Raw genomic sequence first — 18,265 nt, forward strand, 5'->3', positions numbered from 1 at the left:
CTAGGCAGAGCCCTTAAGTAAGAGGAAGAAAAAGAAGGCGTTCAAATTGGAAAGGAACAAGTAAAACTCCTTTTTTCACAGATGGCATGATCCCATATGTAGAAAATGCTGAAGAATCCACAAAATAACTATCAGAGCTAATAAACAAATTTGGCAAAGTCATAGAGTACAAGATCAATACTCAAAAACCATTTGTGTTTCTACATGAAAGCGAGGTACTTTCTGAAAATAATATTAAGGAAAAAGTTCCAACTGCAATAGCATGCATAAGAATAAAATACCTAGGAATAAATTTAACAAAGGAGGTCAACAACTTGTACACTGAAAGCTACAACATTGCAGAAAGAAATTAAGGACGACCTAAAAATGGAAAGATATCCTGTGTTTACGGATTGAAAGACTTAATATTGTTAAGATGCCAATAGTACTCAAAGTGATCTACAGATCATTGCAATCCTTATCCAAATTCCTACAGTCTTGTTTGCAGAAGTGGAAAAGACAATCCTCAAATTCATATGGAATTACAAAGGACCTTGAATAGCCAAAACAGTACTGAACACAAAGAGAGTTGGAAGACCCACACATTTCACAAGCTATAGTTATCAAAACAGGGTGGTACTGGCATGAAAATAGACAGACAGACTAACGGAATAGGACTGAGAATTCAAAAATAAACCCACATATCTGTCAGCTGAGGTTTGACAAGTTACCAACCCCATTCGGTGGAGAAAGAATTCAACAAATGGTTCTGGGGCAACTGTAAAACCACATGCAGATGAATGAAGTTGTAAACTTATCTCATACCATACACCAAATCTATTCAAAATGGATCAACAATCTAAATATAAGAGCTCTTAGAAGAAAACATAGGGAGAAATCTTCATGACCTTGGATTTGGGAATGAATTCTTGGATATGACACCAAAAGGATGAGTAACAAAAGAAGAATTAGGTAGGTTGGATTTCCTCAAAATTAAAAATTTTGTGCATCAAAGGGCATTATCAAGAAAATAAAAGATAACTTACACAGTCGGAGAAAATATTTGCAAATCATATATCTGACAAGAGTCTAGTATTAGAATATCTAAAGGACTTCTACAACTCAACAACAAAAGATAAACAACATAATTGTAGAGTTATGGAGGGCAATGACTTGTAGAGTTATGGGCAAAGGACTTGAATAGACATTTTTCCAAAGACTATATACATCTCTTTCATAACATAAAATTAAGCTCAAAATGTTTAGTGTTTAGGGAAATGTAAAGTAAAACCACAGTGAGATATGGATCACTTCACATACACTAGAATGGCTATAACTTTTTATAAAAAAGGAAAATAACAAGTGTGGTGAGGTTGCGGAGAAAGTAGAACCCTTGTACAGTACAGTTGGTTGTGTAAAATTGTTGCTGTGGAGAACATTTCAGCGGTTCCACAGACGTTGAACAAGGAGTTACTACATAACCCAACAGTTCTACTCCTAGGTTTATACACAAAGGAAATGAAAACAGGCACTGAAACAAATACATGTGCATGCTTGTTCACTGCAGCACTATTCACAGGAGCCAAAAGTTGAAGCAACCAAATGTTCATTCATTGGATAAACAAATTGTATATATACAAACAATGCGAAAAAAACCAGCTATAAAAAGGAGTCAAGTACTGCTATCACTCCAACATGGGCGAACCTCGAAATATCCTAGTGAAAGAACTCAGACACAGAAAGTCACATAATTGTATGATTCCATTCATTAATCACCCAGACTAGTTAAATCCACAAGATGGAGAACAGACAGACACAGAACAGTAGGTGCCAGAGTTGAGGGAGGGGAGGGGAGTCACTGCTTCAGGGGTCCAGACTCCCCTTGGGTCAATGACAATGTTTAATACCTGGATAGAGGCAGTGGTTGTTCATTATGAACGCATCAAATGTCCCTGAACTCTTCACTTTCAAATGGTCAATTTTATGATACGTGAGCTTCACCACAATCATAATTTGAAAAGGTGTTTTTTAAACTGTTCGAAATAAATTGCACCTTAATCACCCAAATTATTGCATCTTGAAATTATTCTCATAAGTCATAATGCAACAGCATTCATTACACAAACACACACGCCTGTCTATAAAGAATGTTAAAACAGAAAAGGTCATACCAGTTATCCTTGGTCAGTGCCGACTGGGAGCTGTGTTTTTTGAAGTTCAATATGTAACTGTTCAAAGGGCATCCCCTTCCACTCTTATCATATTTATTCAAGCAAAGGAGAGGAATATTTTTTGCATCCACATGAATCGTTTGTAACATAGCCTGAGGATATGCAGAGATTTTAGATCGTTAGTGTCTTTCTTTTGAGATATGCCTTAGTCTGTTATAAAATATCATTCTGGTTCTTTACATCTAGTTCACTAAAACAATAACTCATTATATTTTAATGAAGTATTGTCAAACATGCAAACAGTGTATTAAGGTTTTCTCCACTTTAATATAAATGACCAAATAAAATCAGTTTAAAAAAATCAATACTCAAAATATTGACTCTTTGAAATCATAGAAATAATGTCTCTAATTTACTAGAAATGTGAAGTCACAGTCACTTTTATCATCCCAGAATTATGCTACAAAAATTTTTTGAATCTATTTTTCCTGAAAAAGTATTCATGGCTTTACAAACTTACATTGTATCAGCTACATATAACAGGAATAGCATTCCCCTTTCCATATACATCTATTTTTTCTTAAACTGCCATTCAGAATATAATTAACTGACTTTGGCCAATGATGTCCTCACAGTCATTTAGAACGTACTGCCCATCAAACCCTCCTACACTGTTGGTGGGAAGATGGTGCAGCCACTATGGAGAGGAGTATGGAGGTTCCTCAGAAAACTAAAAATAGAGCTACCATATGATCCCGCAATCCCATTCTAGACAAAACTCTAATTTGAAAAGGTACATGCACCCTTATGTTCATAGCAGCACTAGTCATAATAGCCAAGACATGGAAGCAACCTAAGTGTCCATGACCGATGAATGGATAAAGAAGAAGTGGTACATATAGACAGTGGAATATTACTCAGCCATAAAAAACAATGAAATAATGCCATTTGCAGCAACATGGATGGACTTGGAGATTATCACACTAAGTAAGTCAGACAGAGAAAGACAAATACCATATGATATCACTTATGTGTGGAATCTAAAGTACGACAAAAATGAACCTATCTGTGAAACAGAAACAGAAGCACGGACATAGAGAACAGACTTATGGTTGCCAAGGGGGAGGGGGGTGGAGGAGGGATAGATTGGGAGTTTGGGATTGTAGATATAAGTTTTTATATATAGAATGGATAAACAACAAGGTCCTACTATATAGCCCAGAGAACTCTATTCAGTAGCCTATGATAAATCATAATGGAAAAGAATATATAAAAAAAGAATGCATATCTATGTATAACTGAATCACTTTGCTGCACAGCAGTAATTAACACAACATTGTAAATCAACTATACTTCAATTAAAAGAGAAAGATCGAGGAAATATTTCCTAGAACTTTCCATCCAAAGTTAAAATAGGAATGTATTGCTCCTCCACATGCTGTGGGTAAGTCACCAGGGCCCCAGGCAGGACTGGCCGGCAGACTCATTACCCCCAATCACACGTGACAGGAAACAGTGGCTCATGTATTCATCTTAAAAATTAAAGTGTGCGTTATATATTTGTTGTTTCTACTCTGTATATCACACACCTTCTTTACGTGCAAGGATCACAAAAATAAGGACAAACACAAACTGCCTATCACAGGGGTGCCCGATGTTGATGTGCGTCGGAACTCCGTGGTTATAGGATGGCATCTCCAGCAGGTAATGCTAGTGATGCTAGTGGTGCTGGTCTCTGGTCCACAGGTGAGCAGCCAGGGCCTCTGGCGTAATGATCCCCACAGTAAGGCATAATCCGTACATGATGATTAACTGAGAATGTAACATTCTCTTCCTTACCTAATTTAATTTTCTATTTTAAAACCACTCAGGTATTTTAAAAAAAGATTTGTTCTTCCACTTCAGTGAAAAGCTGGAATTCTTATTCTGGAATATGAGTAACATGGCTTTGGTAGAGTGGACACTTTCCTACTACTATCATCGTATAAAAATTATTTCTCTTAAATGAATAAACAAGATAAAAGAAAGCTGCACCCATACACTCACGTACATCTTTTACCACAATGATGTCAAACAGATCTTGATTGGTTACGTTGGACAGCCAGACAAACGGGGAGACTGCCGTCCTGCCGTCTGCCCCGGGCATCAGACGACAGACCACCTCCGAGTCCACACATTCTTGACCTGAAAAGTCTAGTAAGAAAAGAAGTGGAAAATCAAAGAAGAAGTGAATTGAAAATTGTTCTCCTGTTCAACACGAATTATTTAAAACAAATCAGACTTGTTTATACCATTATTACTAAGCAAATGATTAAAGATTTTTAGAAAGGAAAATATTTAAGATGAAAATTTAAGAATTATACTGCCAGACCATCACTGGGAAAGCATTCTTCTTAAACTAAACTCATTCTGGCATCTGTTAGAGGTGTTGTTATTTGTCCTCATCGACTGGTCCAGGGGGGTAACTCTGTGTCTATCACCCAGAAAAGGGATGAACACCATTTACAAAACGGAAAACGCACTTCATTGGACCCTAGTGATCTGAGGATCTCAGGCACCATCCGCCTGTCCTTTAAAACGTATTTCATTATCAGTTAATTGCTTTTAAGGTGCTAACACAACATTGTAAATCACTGTATTTCAATAATTAAAAAAAAAATGCTATGGAGCTACAAAAACTGCAAGATTTCCCATAACAGAGTTAAAATTGGCATCGCTGCCCACTTAGGCTATCTCTCCCCTTCATATCCCAGCAGAAGGGAGGAAACTCCTACCTCCCTCTCCACGGGCTCTGGTTGAGCCCCCCAGGCCTGAGAGGTGAACTTGGGAGGAGAAGCTACTGCCACGGCTCACGTGGTCTCCCTGTGTCTGTACCCCTCCTGCATCCCCTCCTTCCTCTCAACTTGTTCTCTAACAGCATCACAGAGACTATCTTTTGGCTACATCACATGCTCACAGGGTCCCAGGATCAGGACCCAGACCCCTTCGTGGGGAGGAGGCATTATTATGCCTACACACATTGGCCCAGAGAAAAACAAAAAAAGATAAATGTATTCACCCCTCTAAGTCCCAAATGTAGGCAATTTCCTGGAAGCACATCAATTCTTTCCTATGAAGTTGACTCATTGCTAGCTAATTTCGTATTCCACGATTGAATGAACCGACCCTTTTCTCTCTGTTCCTCATAAGCCTTCCACATTCCAGTGTAATAATCTATCCAGAAATATGAATAAACCCAAGCAGCCCTTACTGCTCCATTTTTTCCTCCTTGCTTCTTCTGGAGGTGAGGGAGAGAATTCCACCCCTTCTCCCTTTCCTCTTAGGCGTCTCTCCTCTTCTTTTTTCATCCTGGGGCGGTGAGTGTATTCTCTGCTTCCAAAGCCTTTACTTCATCTGGCACAGATTAGTGCATTTTCCTTATATTTTTGTCATGTTCTTTTCCTTTACTCTGTCCTTTCCTCAAAGGCACGGGCAATGCCTCAACTTCCTTGTTGCACCCCCCCATAGTACTCAAGAAAGTACTAACATACTGATGAACCCCATAAATATGCCAATAGTCCTTTTCTTATATTTCCAAAGTTATTCAGATTTGAAAGCTTAACTAGTGAAGAGCATCAATATTGACCAAAAGACAAATAGCATCAAGAGGAAAGGGGAGAGTCTGGACTAAATTTAGACAATTGCATGGTCTGTTAGCTTATAATGACACTAGAAAATGTAAAAATATTTTAAGCATTTAGTGTCAAATCAAATCCATGGTGGCTTAGCTAAATCCAAATAATATATTTCAGTATAACTTTTGCACAGCATAGATCTGAAGGATTATGTTCGCTTCCTAAGCGTTCTTTTTGCAAGAGTTTTCTCCTTATATTCTAAAGTTTAATTTTATTGAATATCTCAAAATATTGACATTTATTTTCCGCTATTGACTACACAGTCTGTTCGTGGACGTTCTCAACCTTACCAATTTCTGAGAGAGGCAGTTGGTATTCTTTTCTCATGTCAGCCAGCTTAGAAATTGTTGGGAGGAAGGAAGCAGAATTCTTTTGAATTCTGTCATTGTGTTCCTCTACCATAGCGGCAAAGTCCTTGGGAAGGTCCTTCAGAATTACCAGGGGAATGTGTAACTAGTTAAAGCCCAAGTACAGGACACCAAGTCTGGGAGACACAGGGCCACAATATTTTTAAAAGCTTGGATGGAAATATAGTTCTAAGTATAAATTTATAGTATAAACACTATAGTAAAGAATATTGGTAAAGGATCCATCTAAGTACGATCTTATCAACATAACCGTTCGTTGTAATCTTTGCCAGATTAACAAGTGAACTGCAGTATCTTGTTAATTCCCATTTTCTACTATTGGGGAGATTACATCACACTTTATTTTCTTCATCACTTTAGTGTATGGGAAAGCTATACATTTCATTAAATCTATTCTGCATCTGAATACTTATTTTTCTGCTGATTCTTTTGTCTTTTTCAGGGGCCAGTCATTTTGTCCGTAAATAATGACAATTAAGAAAATAAGATCTAACACGTATTGTTTCCTATATGCCAAGCACTGCTCTAAGCCCGCTGCACATATTCATTAATTCAATCCTCACAGCAATCCTTTGAAGTAGGTACTGGAATGATGCCCAGTTGACAGATAAAGAAATTTGATTACGGCCACCTACGTGCTAAGTAGCAGGGCTGGGATGGAATCCAGGTTTACATCACTCTACCCTGCTCCCTGCTCGCTCTGCTCACGTATCCAATGCTACTATCATATTTTTATCTCTTGCAATGCGTAAAATTCCCAGAACAAAATTTTCAAATTACCGTTAAACTGAACATTCATGTCTTCTCGTTTCAAATATACAGTAAGTCCCTTACATACGAACCTTCAAGTTGCAAACTTTCAAAGATGCGAACGTGCGCTTGCATATCCAATCACGTAAGTTAGTTCACGTGTCTGGCATACATTGTCACGTGCATGCAACCCGTACAAGTGGTTGTGCTTTCACGTACTTTACTGTACAGGACTGTATAGAACACAGTAGTACAGTATCTTTGTTTCAAGCCCAGGATGTCTGGAAGCAAGCGTAAAAGCAGCAGTGATGTAGCTGGTACAGTACTACCCAGACATCACTGGATCATTTTTTTAAGAGGGTGGATAGAATTGAATCCAGCAAGGAACCAGAGCCTGTGCCATCAGCGTCAGGCGTTGAGTGACACTGCAGCTGGCCCTCCGTCCCCTATTGCTGACGATCCTTCAGCTCTGCCATCTCCCACCTCCTCTCCCCCCTCCAGTCAGTAACTCTTCTTGCCTGTTCCCTCGATGCCAGCCCCTGGATGCCAGCTGTTGTACTGGACTACTGTACTTTTCAAGGTACTATACTGTAAGATTTAAAATGTTTTCTTTATTTTTTGTTTGTTTTTTATGTATTATTTGTGTGAAAAGTATTATAAACCTATTACAGTACAGTACTATACAGCCAACTGTGTTAGTCGGGTACCTAGGCTAACTTTGTTGGACTTATCAACAGATTGGACTTACGAACGTGCTCTCGGAACAGAACTCGTTCATACGTAGGGGACTTATTGTACCTCAATCGTCGTCTAAAACCAGTCAGTCTGGAATTTCCTGGTCAGCAGTGGTGAGGCAATCCATCTGATAGACCCCTTCCATCGCCCAAAGAAAGATAAGGTCATCTGCTCTTCTCTTATCTCGCCCCTTTACGTCTATAAAAACCTTCCATTTTGCACAGCTCCTTGGAGCTCCTTTCTACTTGCTGGATGGGATGGTACCTGACTCATGAGTCTTTGAATACAGCCAATTAGACCTTCAGATCTACTCAGTTGAATTTTGTTTTTTAACATCATCAAAATGCATCACTGTGATACTGCCAATGCAGTAAGTGGGCAATCATTTGCTCTCTCTGGGCTGCAGTTTCCTTTTCTTTAAAATAGCAGTAAAAATATATTTCCCCCACAAAGCATGAAAGCATAAATATACTGTGAGAAGAAGTAAAAGTGTTGACCACTCTGCCGCATTTCCAACCCTTCCTGTTTCTGGCTTTTTTCAGCAAATGCAATTGCCCATAGATATAATTTCACTCTGACGAATGTTCATTCATTCATTCATTAATCCACTCAATCATCTTTTATTGGGCATTTAATATAATATTAGATATTATTCTAGGCAATATTCTCAAGGCCGCTAGCGTCTAGAAGAACCCAGTCTAGAGAAAGTGAGAGACAAGTTCGCAGACTAAGAAATGACATGATGAGGGCTGCACTGCAGCTGGTAAACCAAGTATTTAGAGCAGAACACCAGGGGGCTGTGCCCAGGGAGAAGTGAATAAGGCTTCTCAGGGGACAGGATGCTTCAGCTTGAGCTCGAAGGGGTTTGTCAGATAAAGACCGGGTAGGAGCATTCGGGAGAAACAGGGCAGCAGCAGTTCTGAGGAATGTAGCCCCACCCTGGACTCGCCCCAGGTGTGCTGCTCAGAGAGCATCAGGGTCTTCCCTGGTCCCCAGACAGAATACGTGTCAACGTTATTTGATTAAGCACACCGGCCAACTGTACCAAGAAACAGCTGCAAGTACATCCTCCTAGACAATCATGCTTGTCTTAATGATGAGCACAAATGACATTTTTTTTCTCACATGCTTCCCCTGAAATACCCAACGGCACAGGATCTGGGGAAACCTCTAACTTTACCTTTTTTAGTAAAAATGCATATAAATGTTGCATTCTACCACACAATAGATCAGTATTTTTAATATAAAAGGAGTTTCTTTGAAAAGTCTTTTCCAGACATTCTCCCATAGCCCTCTGAATAATTTCATATTGTTGGAGTTATTATCTCTCATTTTAGAGACGAGTCATCAGAGGATCGGAGAGGTTTTGTAAAAGCTTGCGAGTAAGCTGAAGCAGTGAGTCTGTCTGATGCCACGCCCCGTCTTTCCCAGGAGGCTAACAGCGCTGCTGAGGTCACAGGCAGCTACGCAGCTGCTCCAGGGAGCCGCACTGTTGGACTTGGAGAACAACTACAGACAAGAACTGACTTTGCCCTTGATTTCCAGTTTCACTGAAATGTTGCAAGTACACTTCGCTGTGCAGAGAAACCCAATTTAGCTGAGTCACAAGTCACCCCCTACCCTAAAGTAAAAGGCAATTCTTAGCTATTAAACATAGAAATACAGTCAAGAAAACTATGCTGACAGTATTTTTAAATCCAAGTTTACAAACCACCATTTAAGGTAGACTTCTCACTTGTTAATGCCATTATTTCTCTATCAGTCCTGCCAAGCTCCTCATTGATACAAACACACACACGCACAGATACACACACATATACACACACGTACACACACACTCACACAAACACGTGTGTCTTTCCCATGTCTGTCAGTTACATTAAGCTATAAACTTAATGCAAAATTGTGTATCACGTTTTTTAAAATAATCAAGCTGGTACCAAGTCTTACTATGTTTAAAAAATATGAATTCAATCCAAAGGGGACATGTGGACTTAATTTATTTTCAAATAAGTGACTTAGTCTTGGGACTGAAAGCAGCAGCATTCTGCCACCCCGAGACTAACTTTCAAGTTTATCTCAGCTATTAGCAGTCACTTCTTTCCTTAAACAATCCCCAAACACATGCGCTCACTTTTCTCACCGCCTCATCTGTAAACGAGGCACCAAACCCCCTCCTACCTGTGATCTGTGGTTCCCTCCTCACACCCAACAGCCGGCAGCTGCTGCAGGATGGGGTCAGGTGTCCTGGGAGGCCCTGGGAAGACCTGGAACAGAGAGCACTGCTGCTCCGACCGAGGCCCTGGCAGTGCCCTCTCTACACCAGCCAAGTCTCCTGCCTTAGGTTTCGATTCCTGGAGAGGCTGAGAGAAGACGAAGAGCAAGCAGGGTATCACAGCTTCTCTGCTTCTTCCCATTTCCTCGGCCACACCCTCTGTGAAAGTGCATTTATAGGACACTGAAGGCAAAGGTCAAGTGTGTGCACACACCTGCCTCGGGCCAGCTGCAGTCTGCACACGCCCCTACCAGCCTCTCCCAGGACTCTCCCAGCCACCCCGCACACTACATGTACCTTCCTCCACCTCCTTCTGCTGTCCACCTTGTAAAGTCTACAAGAATTACAGCAAGGACACCTGACATCTTGGGACAATTAATTGGAGGCTTGAGATCCACTGAGAATTCTTCTTCATCAACTCAAAAGTCCTGATCAGTGTGGACTAGAACTGAAAACGTCGTATGTGCTCAAAAATAACCTGCCGGTCCGATGGAGCATAAAACCTCACAGTGGAGAGTTTCTGTTCAGTAACAAAATGCACAAAACAAGTCCAACGAACTTCCCTCAAGGTTTTAATGGGACAGAGAAATACTACACCACTGACCTAAGCATATTTCTTCATATTTTTCATGTTACAGGTATCAAGGAGGTCAGGGAAAATTTGAACAATGAGGATATTAATTAAAAACCTTTCTCTTACTCTATATAAAATAGATAACTAATATGGACCTGCTGTACAGCACAGGGAACTCTACTCAATACTCTGTAATGACCGATACGGGAAAAGAATCTAAAAAAGAGTGGATACATGTATATGTATAACTCATTCACTTTGCTGTACACCTGACACTAACACGACATTGTAAATCAACTATATTCCAATAAAAAATTTTAAAAAAACCTTTCTCTGATTGCTATGACTCCTAATATAGAATACATTCTGCTCAAGTAAATAAGGAACATGTTTGAAATATCTTAAATAACAAAGTAAGTCTACAAAATTCATAGTGTCTTAGACACTATGTTCTCTAACCACATAATCAATAATGGAAGATAAATAAGAAAAATAAAACAAAATGTCTTACATGTGCAAGTTAATAAGAGCACTTCTAATTAATTTTGCATGGCAAAAAGAATTAATGGGAAATTTTTTTAATACTTGAATTTAAATAACACCAAAAATATTCATAAAAATGTACTGAATGCCTCTAAAATTATGAATAGACAGAAATTTATATCATTAAGTGCTTATATTAGAAAAGAAGTTAGAATAAAAGTTAGTGAGCTAAGCATGAAACTTAGCTAAAGAAGTTAAAAGGAGAACATTTTTAAAGAAAGTGATAGGGCTTCCCTGGTGGCACGGTGGTTGAGAGTCTGCCTGCCGATGCAGGGGACACAGGTTCGTGCCCCGGTTTGGGAGGATCCCACATGCCGCGGAGCGGCTGGGCCCGTGAGCCATGGCCGCTGGGCCTGCGCGTCCGGAGCCTGTGCTCTGCAATGGGAGAGGCCACAACACTGAGAGGCCCGCGTACCACAAAAAAAAAAAAAAAAAAAAAAAAAAGAAAGTGACAGAAAGAAATTATCAAGATTAACATTTTAGTGACATGTAAAAAAGGATTGATAAAGCCAAAACTAATTATTTGAAAATAATAAAATCAACACAGTTTGTCATCATTTCTCAGGAAAAAAAAGAGCTAACAAAAATAAATAATTTTAGGAATAAAAGGGGGATCAGAACTACAAAAATGGCAGCAATTTTACAAATTAGAAAAAGTACTATCAACAGGTATATCGTAAGAAATTTGAACATTTAGATAAAGTGGAAATTGTCGTATGATATGCCAAGCTAAATAAGAAATAGAAAACTTTAGGGCTTCCCTGGTGGTGCAGTGGTTAAGAATCCACCTGCCAATGCAGGGGACACGGGTTCAAGCCCTGGTCCAGGAAGATCCCACACGCCATGGAGCAACAAAGCCCGTGAGCCACAACTACTGAGCCTGCACTCTAGAGCCTGTGCGCCGCGCCACAACTACTGAGCCCACGTGCCACAACTACTGAAGCCCGCGCACGTACAGCCCAAGCTCCACAACAAGAGAAGCCACTGCAATGAGAAGCCCACGTACTGCAATGAAGAGTAGCCCCGACTCGCCACAGCTAGAGAAAGCCCACGCACAGCAACAAAGACCCAATGCAGCCAAAAATAAATAAAATAAATTTATTAAGAAAACTTTAACAGACCGATAAACGAACATTTAAAATTTACCCCAATCCTCTTCTCCAATTAAAAAAATAAAAAGCATCATTCAAGGAACATATTATTCCAATCCCATCAAACAGTTCATAAATAGAAGATAAATAAAAAAGAAAGAATGTTCTCCAATTTATTTTGAGTCTAAAATAAACTTTTCAATCAAAAAAAAATCAAACATAGGAAAGGAAATTTTCAGGTCTGTGTCATTAGTTTATATAGAAATAAAAATCCTAAACAAAATATCTGAAAGAAAAATCCTAAACAAAATCCTAAATAAAATAATAGCAAACCTTATCCAGCAAGGTATAAAGAAATAAAACATAGTTTATAAAACCTTTCCAAAATAAGTTCACATCTTTTCTTGGCAATTTCCTAACTCTGTGAAGACCTCAAATGTCTCTAACTTGCTTCTTCAGCCCCCAAATTGGAAAAATGTCTTTCCCTTTGCAGGAATTCAATAACAAAATAATACCCTGTATGTGAGTCAGTGTTTTGTAATCAAAGGAAAAGGAGATTTGGAGCCAGACAGATCTAGGTTCACACCACGGCTTGTGAGTTCTTCTGAGCCTCAGTTTTCTCATCTTAAAACAAAGCTGGTAAGAGTAACTACTTTTCAGGGCTTCCCTGGTGGCGCAGTGGTTGAGAATCCGCCTGCCAATGCAGGGGTCACAGGTTCCATCCCTGCTCCGGGAAGATCCCACGTGCCGCGGAGCAACTAAGCCTGTGCACCACAACTACTGAGCCTGTGCTCTACAGTCCTCAAGCCACAACTACTGAGCCTGCGCGCCTAGAGCCCGTGCTCTGCAACAAGAGAAGCCACCGCAATGAGAAGCCTGCGCACCGCAATGAAGAGTAGCCCCCACTCGCTGCAACTAGAGAAAGCCCGCACACAGCAGCAAAGACCCAAAGCAGCCAAAAATAAATAAATTAAATAAATTAAAAAAAAAAAGAATAACTACTTTTCAAAGTTGTTTATAGACTTTAAAAATAACTTATTAGAGACTAGAGTCCAGATCAGGAGAGCAGAGTTGGAAGACCCTGAGCCCCACTCCCCCAATGGGCACACCAAAACCACAAGTACCCGTAGAACAACTCTCTGAGGACAACCTGAAAACCAGCAGGACAGGTTTTCTATGACTGAGGATATGAAGAAGGGCCACACGGAGACGGGATGGAGGGGCAGAGATGCAGTCCAGTCAGAACCCACAGCCCCAAGTAAGTGATCCACAAGCAGGAGGGTATCACAACCGCAAAGTTCCCCTGAGGAGCAACGGGTCTGACCAGCTCCAGGAGGACAAGCCACCAGAGCGTCTGGCTTGGGAAATCAGTGGGGCTTCTATCCGGGAAGGCTGGGAGGCTGTGGGGAACTGAGACTCCACTCTTGAAGTAGATTCATTGACTAATATTAGGGTGGATGCGAGGCAGGCAAGGACCTGGGGAAACTTTCTCCAAGGACAGAAGTACTGGCTGGAGACCTTTTTTTTACTCTCCTTCTAACTAGCAGGCCCGGTGCTGGTGGGGCCGTTTCTATCACTCTCAATCAACCTACCTAACACCATGAGCCCTGCCCTGGTGTTCCCCTGAGGACCCGCCCCACCCAACCCACCTCTCCAAAGGAGCTCCTACCCCACTCAACTGACAGGCAGCCCTGGCCAGCACCAATGCCCCCCAAAGCAGATCCCACCAGAGAGGGCTGGCCCCGCACACCGGCACACCCACAGCAGTCATGGTCGGGACAACCAGCCAGATGAGCTAGGGGCCAGCCCTGCCCACTGGTGCATCCACAACCACAATGGGAGGGCACACACAGCCCACAAAGAAGGTACCTCAAGAGCACCTGGCTTTGGGGACCAGGGGGCATTGAGCCAAAGGACCCCATAGGACACCTTCTATACAAGGCAACTCTCTCAGGAGTGAGAGATGTAGCTGATATGCCTAATCACTGAAATTAACACAGAGAGTTACGCAAAATGAGGAGACAAGGAATACCTTCCAAATGAGAGAACAAGACAAAACCCCAGGAAAATCACTAAATGAAATGAATATAAGCAATTTACCAGATGAAGAGTTCAAAGTAATAGTCACAAAAAATGCTCACTGAACTTGGGAGAAAAATAAATAAAATCAGTAAGAAATTAAACAAAGAGATAGAAAATATAAAAGAGAAAACAAGGAACTGAAGAATACAGTTACTGAAATGAAAAATACACTAGAAGGAATCAACAGCAGATTAGAGGATGCAGAAGAATATATCAGCAATCTGGAAGATACGGTAGCAGACATCCAAGTCCAGGAAGCACAGAGTCCCAAACAAAAAGAACCCAAAGAGATCTACACCAAGACATACTGTAATTAAAATATCAAAAGTTAAAGCAAAGGAGAGAATATTAAAAGCAGAAAGAGAGAGACAACTTGTTCCAAGGGAACCCCCATAAGATCATCAACAGATTTTTCAGCTGATAAAAATCAGAAACAAAAGAGAAGTTAGCAATACCACAGAAATACAAAGGATCACAAGCGATTACTATGAACAATTATATGCCAATAAAATGGATAACCTAGAAGAAAAGAATAAATTCCTAGAAACATACAATCTCCCAAGACCGAATCAGGAAGAAGTAGAAAACATGAACAGACTGATTATCAGTTATGAAATTGAACTGGTAATAAAAATACTCCCAACAAACAAAAGTTCAGGACCAGATAGCTTCACAGGTAAATGCTACCAAACACCCCAAAATGTATTAACACCTATCATTCTCAAACTTTTCCAAAACAACTGAAGAGGAAGGAACACCTGAACACATTCCACAAAGCCACCACCATCCAGTTACCAAAACCAGACAAAGAAACCACAAGAAAATTTCAGACCAATATCCTTGATGAACAGAGATAAAAAATCCTCAACAAAATGCTAGCAAACTAAATACAATTCAATAAAAGGACTGCACACCAAGATCAAGTGGAATTTATCCCACGGATGCAAGGATGGTTCAATATCCACACGTCAATCAATGTGATAAACCACATTGACAAAACAAGGACAGAAACCATATGATCATCTCAAGCGAAAGTAACTACATAATGCTCTGACTGAACAAATCACACTGCCTATTTTCAAAGTGCATTTTACTTTCAAATTAAAGGTAAAGAGTTCTTGGCTAACTCAGTCTTCAGAAGAGCACCAATATGATGAAAGATGCCCATTTTTAGCCAAGCTGTCAGCTGTGGTCAATGCTTTATATTAGTGAATTTTAACGGCAGTTGTGAGAGCTTGAAGAATGCAAAGGATTAAATATCACTCTAGATTGGGTTGGGGGAGGTGGAGAAATCATACAAATGTTAAAAAATGTTTGAAGCTGCAATGATTAAATAAAGGAACACATCAATTTGGAGCCACTGGGGAAAAAATCATATGATCAGCTCAATAGATGCAGAAAAAGCATCTGGCAAAATTCAAAATCCATTGTGACATAAACTCCCACAAAATGGGTAAAGAGGGGATATACCACAACATAATAAAGGCCACATATGACAAACCTACAGCTAACATCGTAAGAGTGACAAGCTAAAAGCTTTTCCTCTAAGATCAGGAACAAGACAAAGAGGCTCACGCTTGTCACTTTTATTTAACACAGTCTAGGAGATAAAAGTCATTCAAATTGGAAAGTAACAAGTACAACTCACTAATTGCAGATGACATAATACTATATAGAAAACCCTAAAGACCCCACCAAAAACCATTACAACTAGTAAATGAATTCAGTAAAGTTGCAGGGTACAAAATTAATATACAGAACCAAACCAAAGTCATTAGAACTAGTAAATGAATTCCCTGAAGTTACACAGTACAAAGTTAATATACAGAAATCTGTTGATTTTTATATACCAATAATGAATTTTCAGAAAACTAAATGAAGAAAACAATCCCATTTATAATTGCAAAAAGAATAAAATACCTAGGAGTAAACTGAACCAAGGGGGTGAATGACTTGTATCCTGAAAACTATGACACTAATGAAAGAAACTGAAGACTACACAAATAAATAGGAAGATATACCATGCTCAAAGATTGGAAGAATTAATATTGTTAAAATGTTCATGCTATTGAAAGTAATCTAGAGATTCAATCTACAAAACAAAACAAAAAAATGTCAAAGGCATTTTTCACAGAACTACAAAAGACAATTCTAAAATTTGTATGGAACCACAGAAGACCCCAAATAGCCAAAACAATCTAAATAAAGGAAAATTAAGCTTCGCTTGGTCATGATCCCTGATTTCAAACTATACTACAAAGTTATAGTAACCAAAACTGTATGCTACAGGTGCAAAAGTATACACATAGATCAATGGCACAGAATGGAGAGCCCAGAAATAAACCCGTACTCATATGGTCAATCTTTGACAAACGAACCAAGAATATGCAATGGGGCAAAGTCAATCTCTCCAATAAATGGCGTTGGGAAAACTGGACAGCTACATGCAAAAGAATGAAAATGGACTACTTTCTCACACCAAATACAAAAATACATTCAAAATGGATTAAAGACTTAAATGTAAGACTTGAAACCAGAAAACTCCTAGAAGAAAATACAGGCAGTACACTCTCTGACATCAGTCTTAGCAATATTTTCTTTGGGTCTCTCTCCTCAGGCAAGGGAAACAAAAGCAAAAGTAAACAAATGGGACTTCATCAAACTACAAGCTTTTGCACAGTGAAGGAAACCATCAACAAGACAGAAAACCCAGCCTACTGAATAGGAGAAGATACAGGTAGACCCTGTTTTATTGCACTTTGCTTTGTTGCACTTTGAAGATCTTGCATTTTTTACAAATTTGTGGCAACCAGCAAGTCTATAGCCATTTTTCCTACATTTGCTCATTTTATGACTCTGTGTCACATTTTCTTAATTCTCAAAATATTTTAACTCTTCTACCAGCAGAAAGAGTATGACTCACTGAAGGCTCAGATCATGGCTAGAATTTTTTTAGCAATAAAGTATTTTTAACTGCGGTATTTACATTGTTATTTTAGACATAATGTTATTTCAAACTTAAGAGACTACAGCATAGTGTAAACATAACTTTTTACTCATTACGAAATCAAAAAAATATGTGACTTGCTTTACTTTGATATTCACTTTATTGCATTGGTCTGGAACTGAACCTTCAATAGCTCAGAGGTATGCCTGTATTTGCAAATGATATATCCCATAAGGGATACGTAAAATACGTACATTCCAAAATACATAAAAAAAAAACCTCACACAACACAAAATTAAAAGAACAATCTGATATAAAAACGGGACAGAGGATCTGAATAGACATTTTTCCAAAGAAGACATACAGATGGCCAACAGACACATGAAAAGATGCTCAACATCACTAATCATCAGGGAAATGCAAATCAAAACCACAATGAGATATCACCTCACACCTATCAGAATGGCTATCATAAAAAGACAAGAAATAACTTGGCAAAGATGTGGAGAAGAGGGAGGCGTTACATACTGTCTGTGGGAAAGTAAATCAGTGCAGACACTATGGAAAACAGTATTGCAAGACGTACTTTTGTGTTTTCCCTTTCCTAATAGGTCCATAAAGGGAAAAGATCATCTGGTGGGATGCTACACAGAGAAGTGCTATTTGACGTGGGCTTTAAAGCATGGCTAAGATATAGATAAAGAGGAGGGAAACTCAGAGCTAAATAATTGGTCTTAAAAAGAGGAAAATACAGACCGTATACTGGAGGACCTTCTGTGAACTCGTTTAGTTCGGCCAGATCATGAAAGATATAACATGTTGACAAAGTGTAGACAATATGGCTCCAAAGATAGTTTGATGCCAGACTGTAGAGGAAGGAGATAAAAGCAGAGCTCTGATTAGCTCCACCTCAGACTGCCTTGTTCATGCCCACTGATGCCAGGTTGGGGGAGGCTGGATGCCCTGATGACACGGTGGGGAAGCACAGTGGCGATGAGGCCCCCCTCACGCTGCTTGGACGTATGGGAGGCATGAGGAAACCCAGAGAATCCACTGCCGTGTCATCCCTCACGTCT

At 39.7% G+C, this 18,265-nt stretch overlaps 1 protein-coding gene across 1 annotated transcript in view; it reads right to left on the minus strand.

Annotated features, from left to right (window-relative positions):
- Nucleotides 1-18,265, minus strand: part of LOC307189570 (putative ATP-dependent RNA helicase DDX60) — a 113,364-nt gene that overhangs the window by 6,824 nt on the left and 88,275 nt on the right. Inside the window, exons 37-39 of the mRNA XM_079927755.1 lie at nucleotides 17,946-18,055; nucleotides 4,201-4,343; nucleotides 2,151-2,302 (exon numbers count right to left, since the gene is read on the minus strand). Of these exons, the coding sequence (XP_079783881.1) occupies nucleotides 2,151-2,302; nucleotides 4,201-4,343; nucleotides 17,946-18,055 (405 nt within the window). The remainder of the gene's footprint in view (nucleotides 1-2,150; nucleotides 2,303-4,200; nucleotides 4,344-17,945; nucleotides 18,056-18,265) is intronic.

This window comes from Stenella coeruleoalba (assembly GCF_951394435.1).
Source record: "Stenella coeruleoalba genome assembly, chromosome: 7".
Lineage (NCBI taxonomy): Eukaryota > Metazoa > Chordata > Mammalia > Artiodactyla > Delphinidae > Stenella > Stenella coeruleoalba.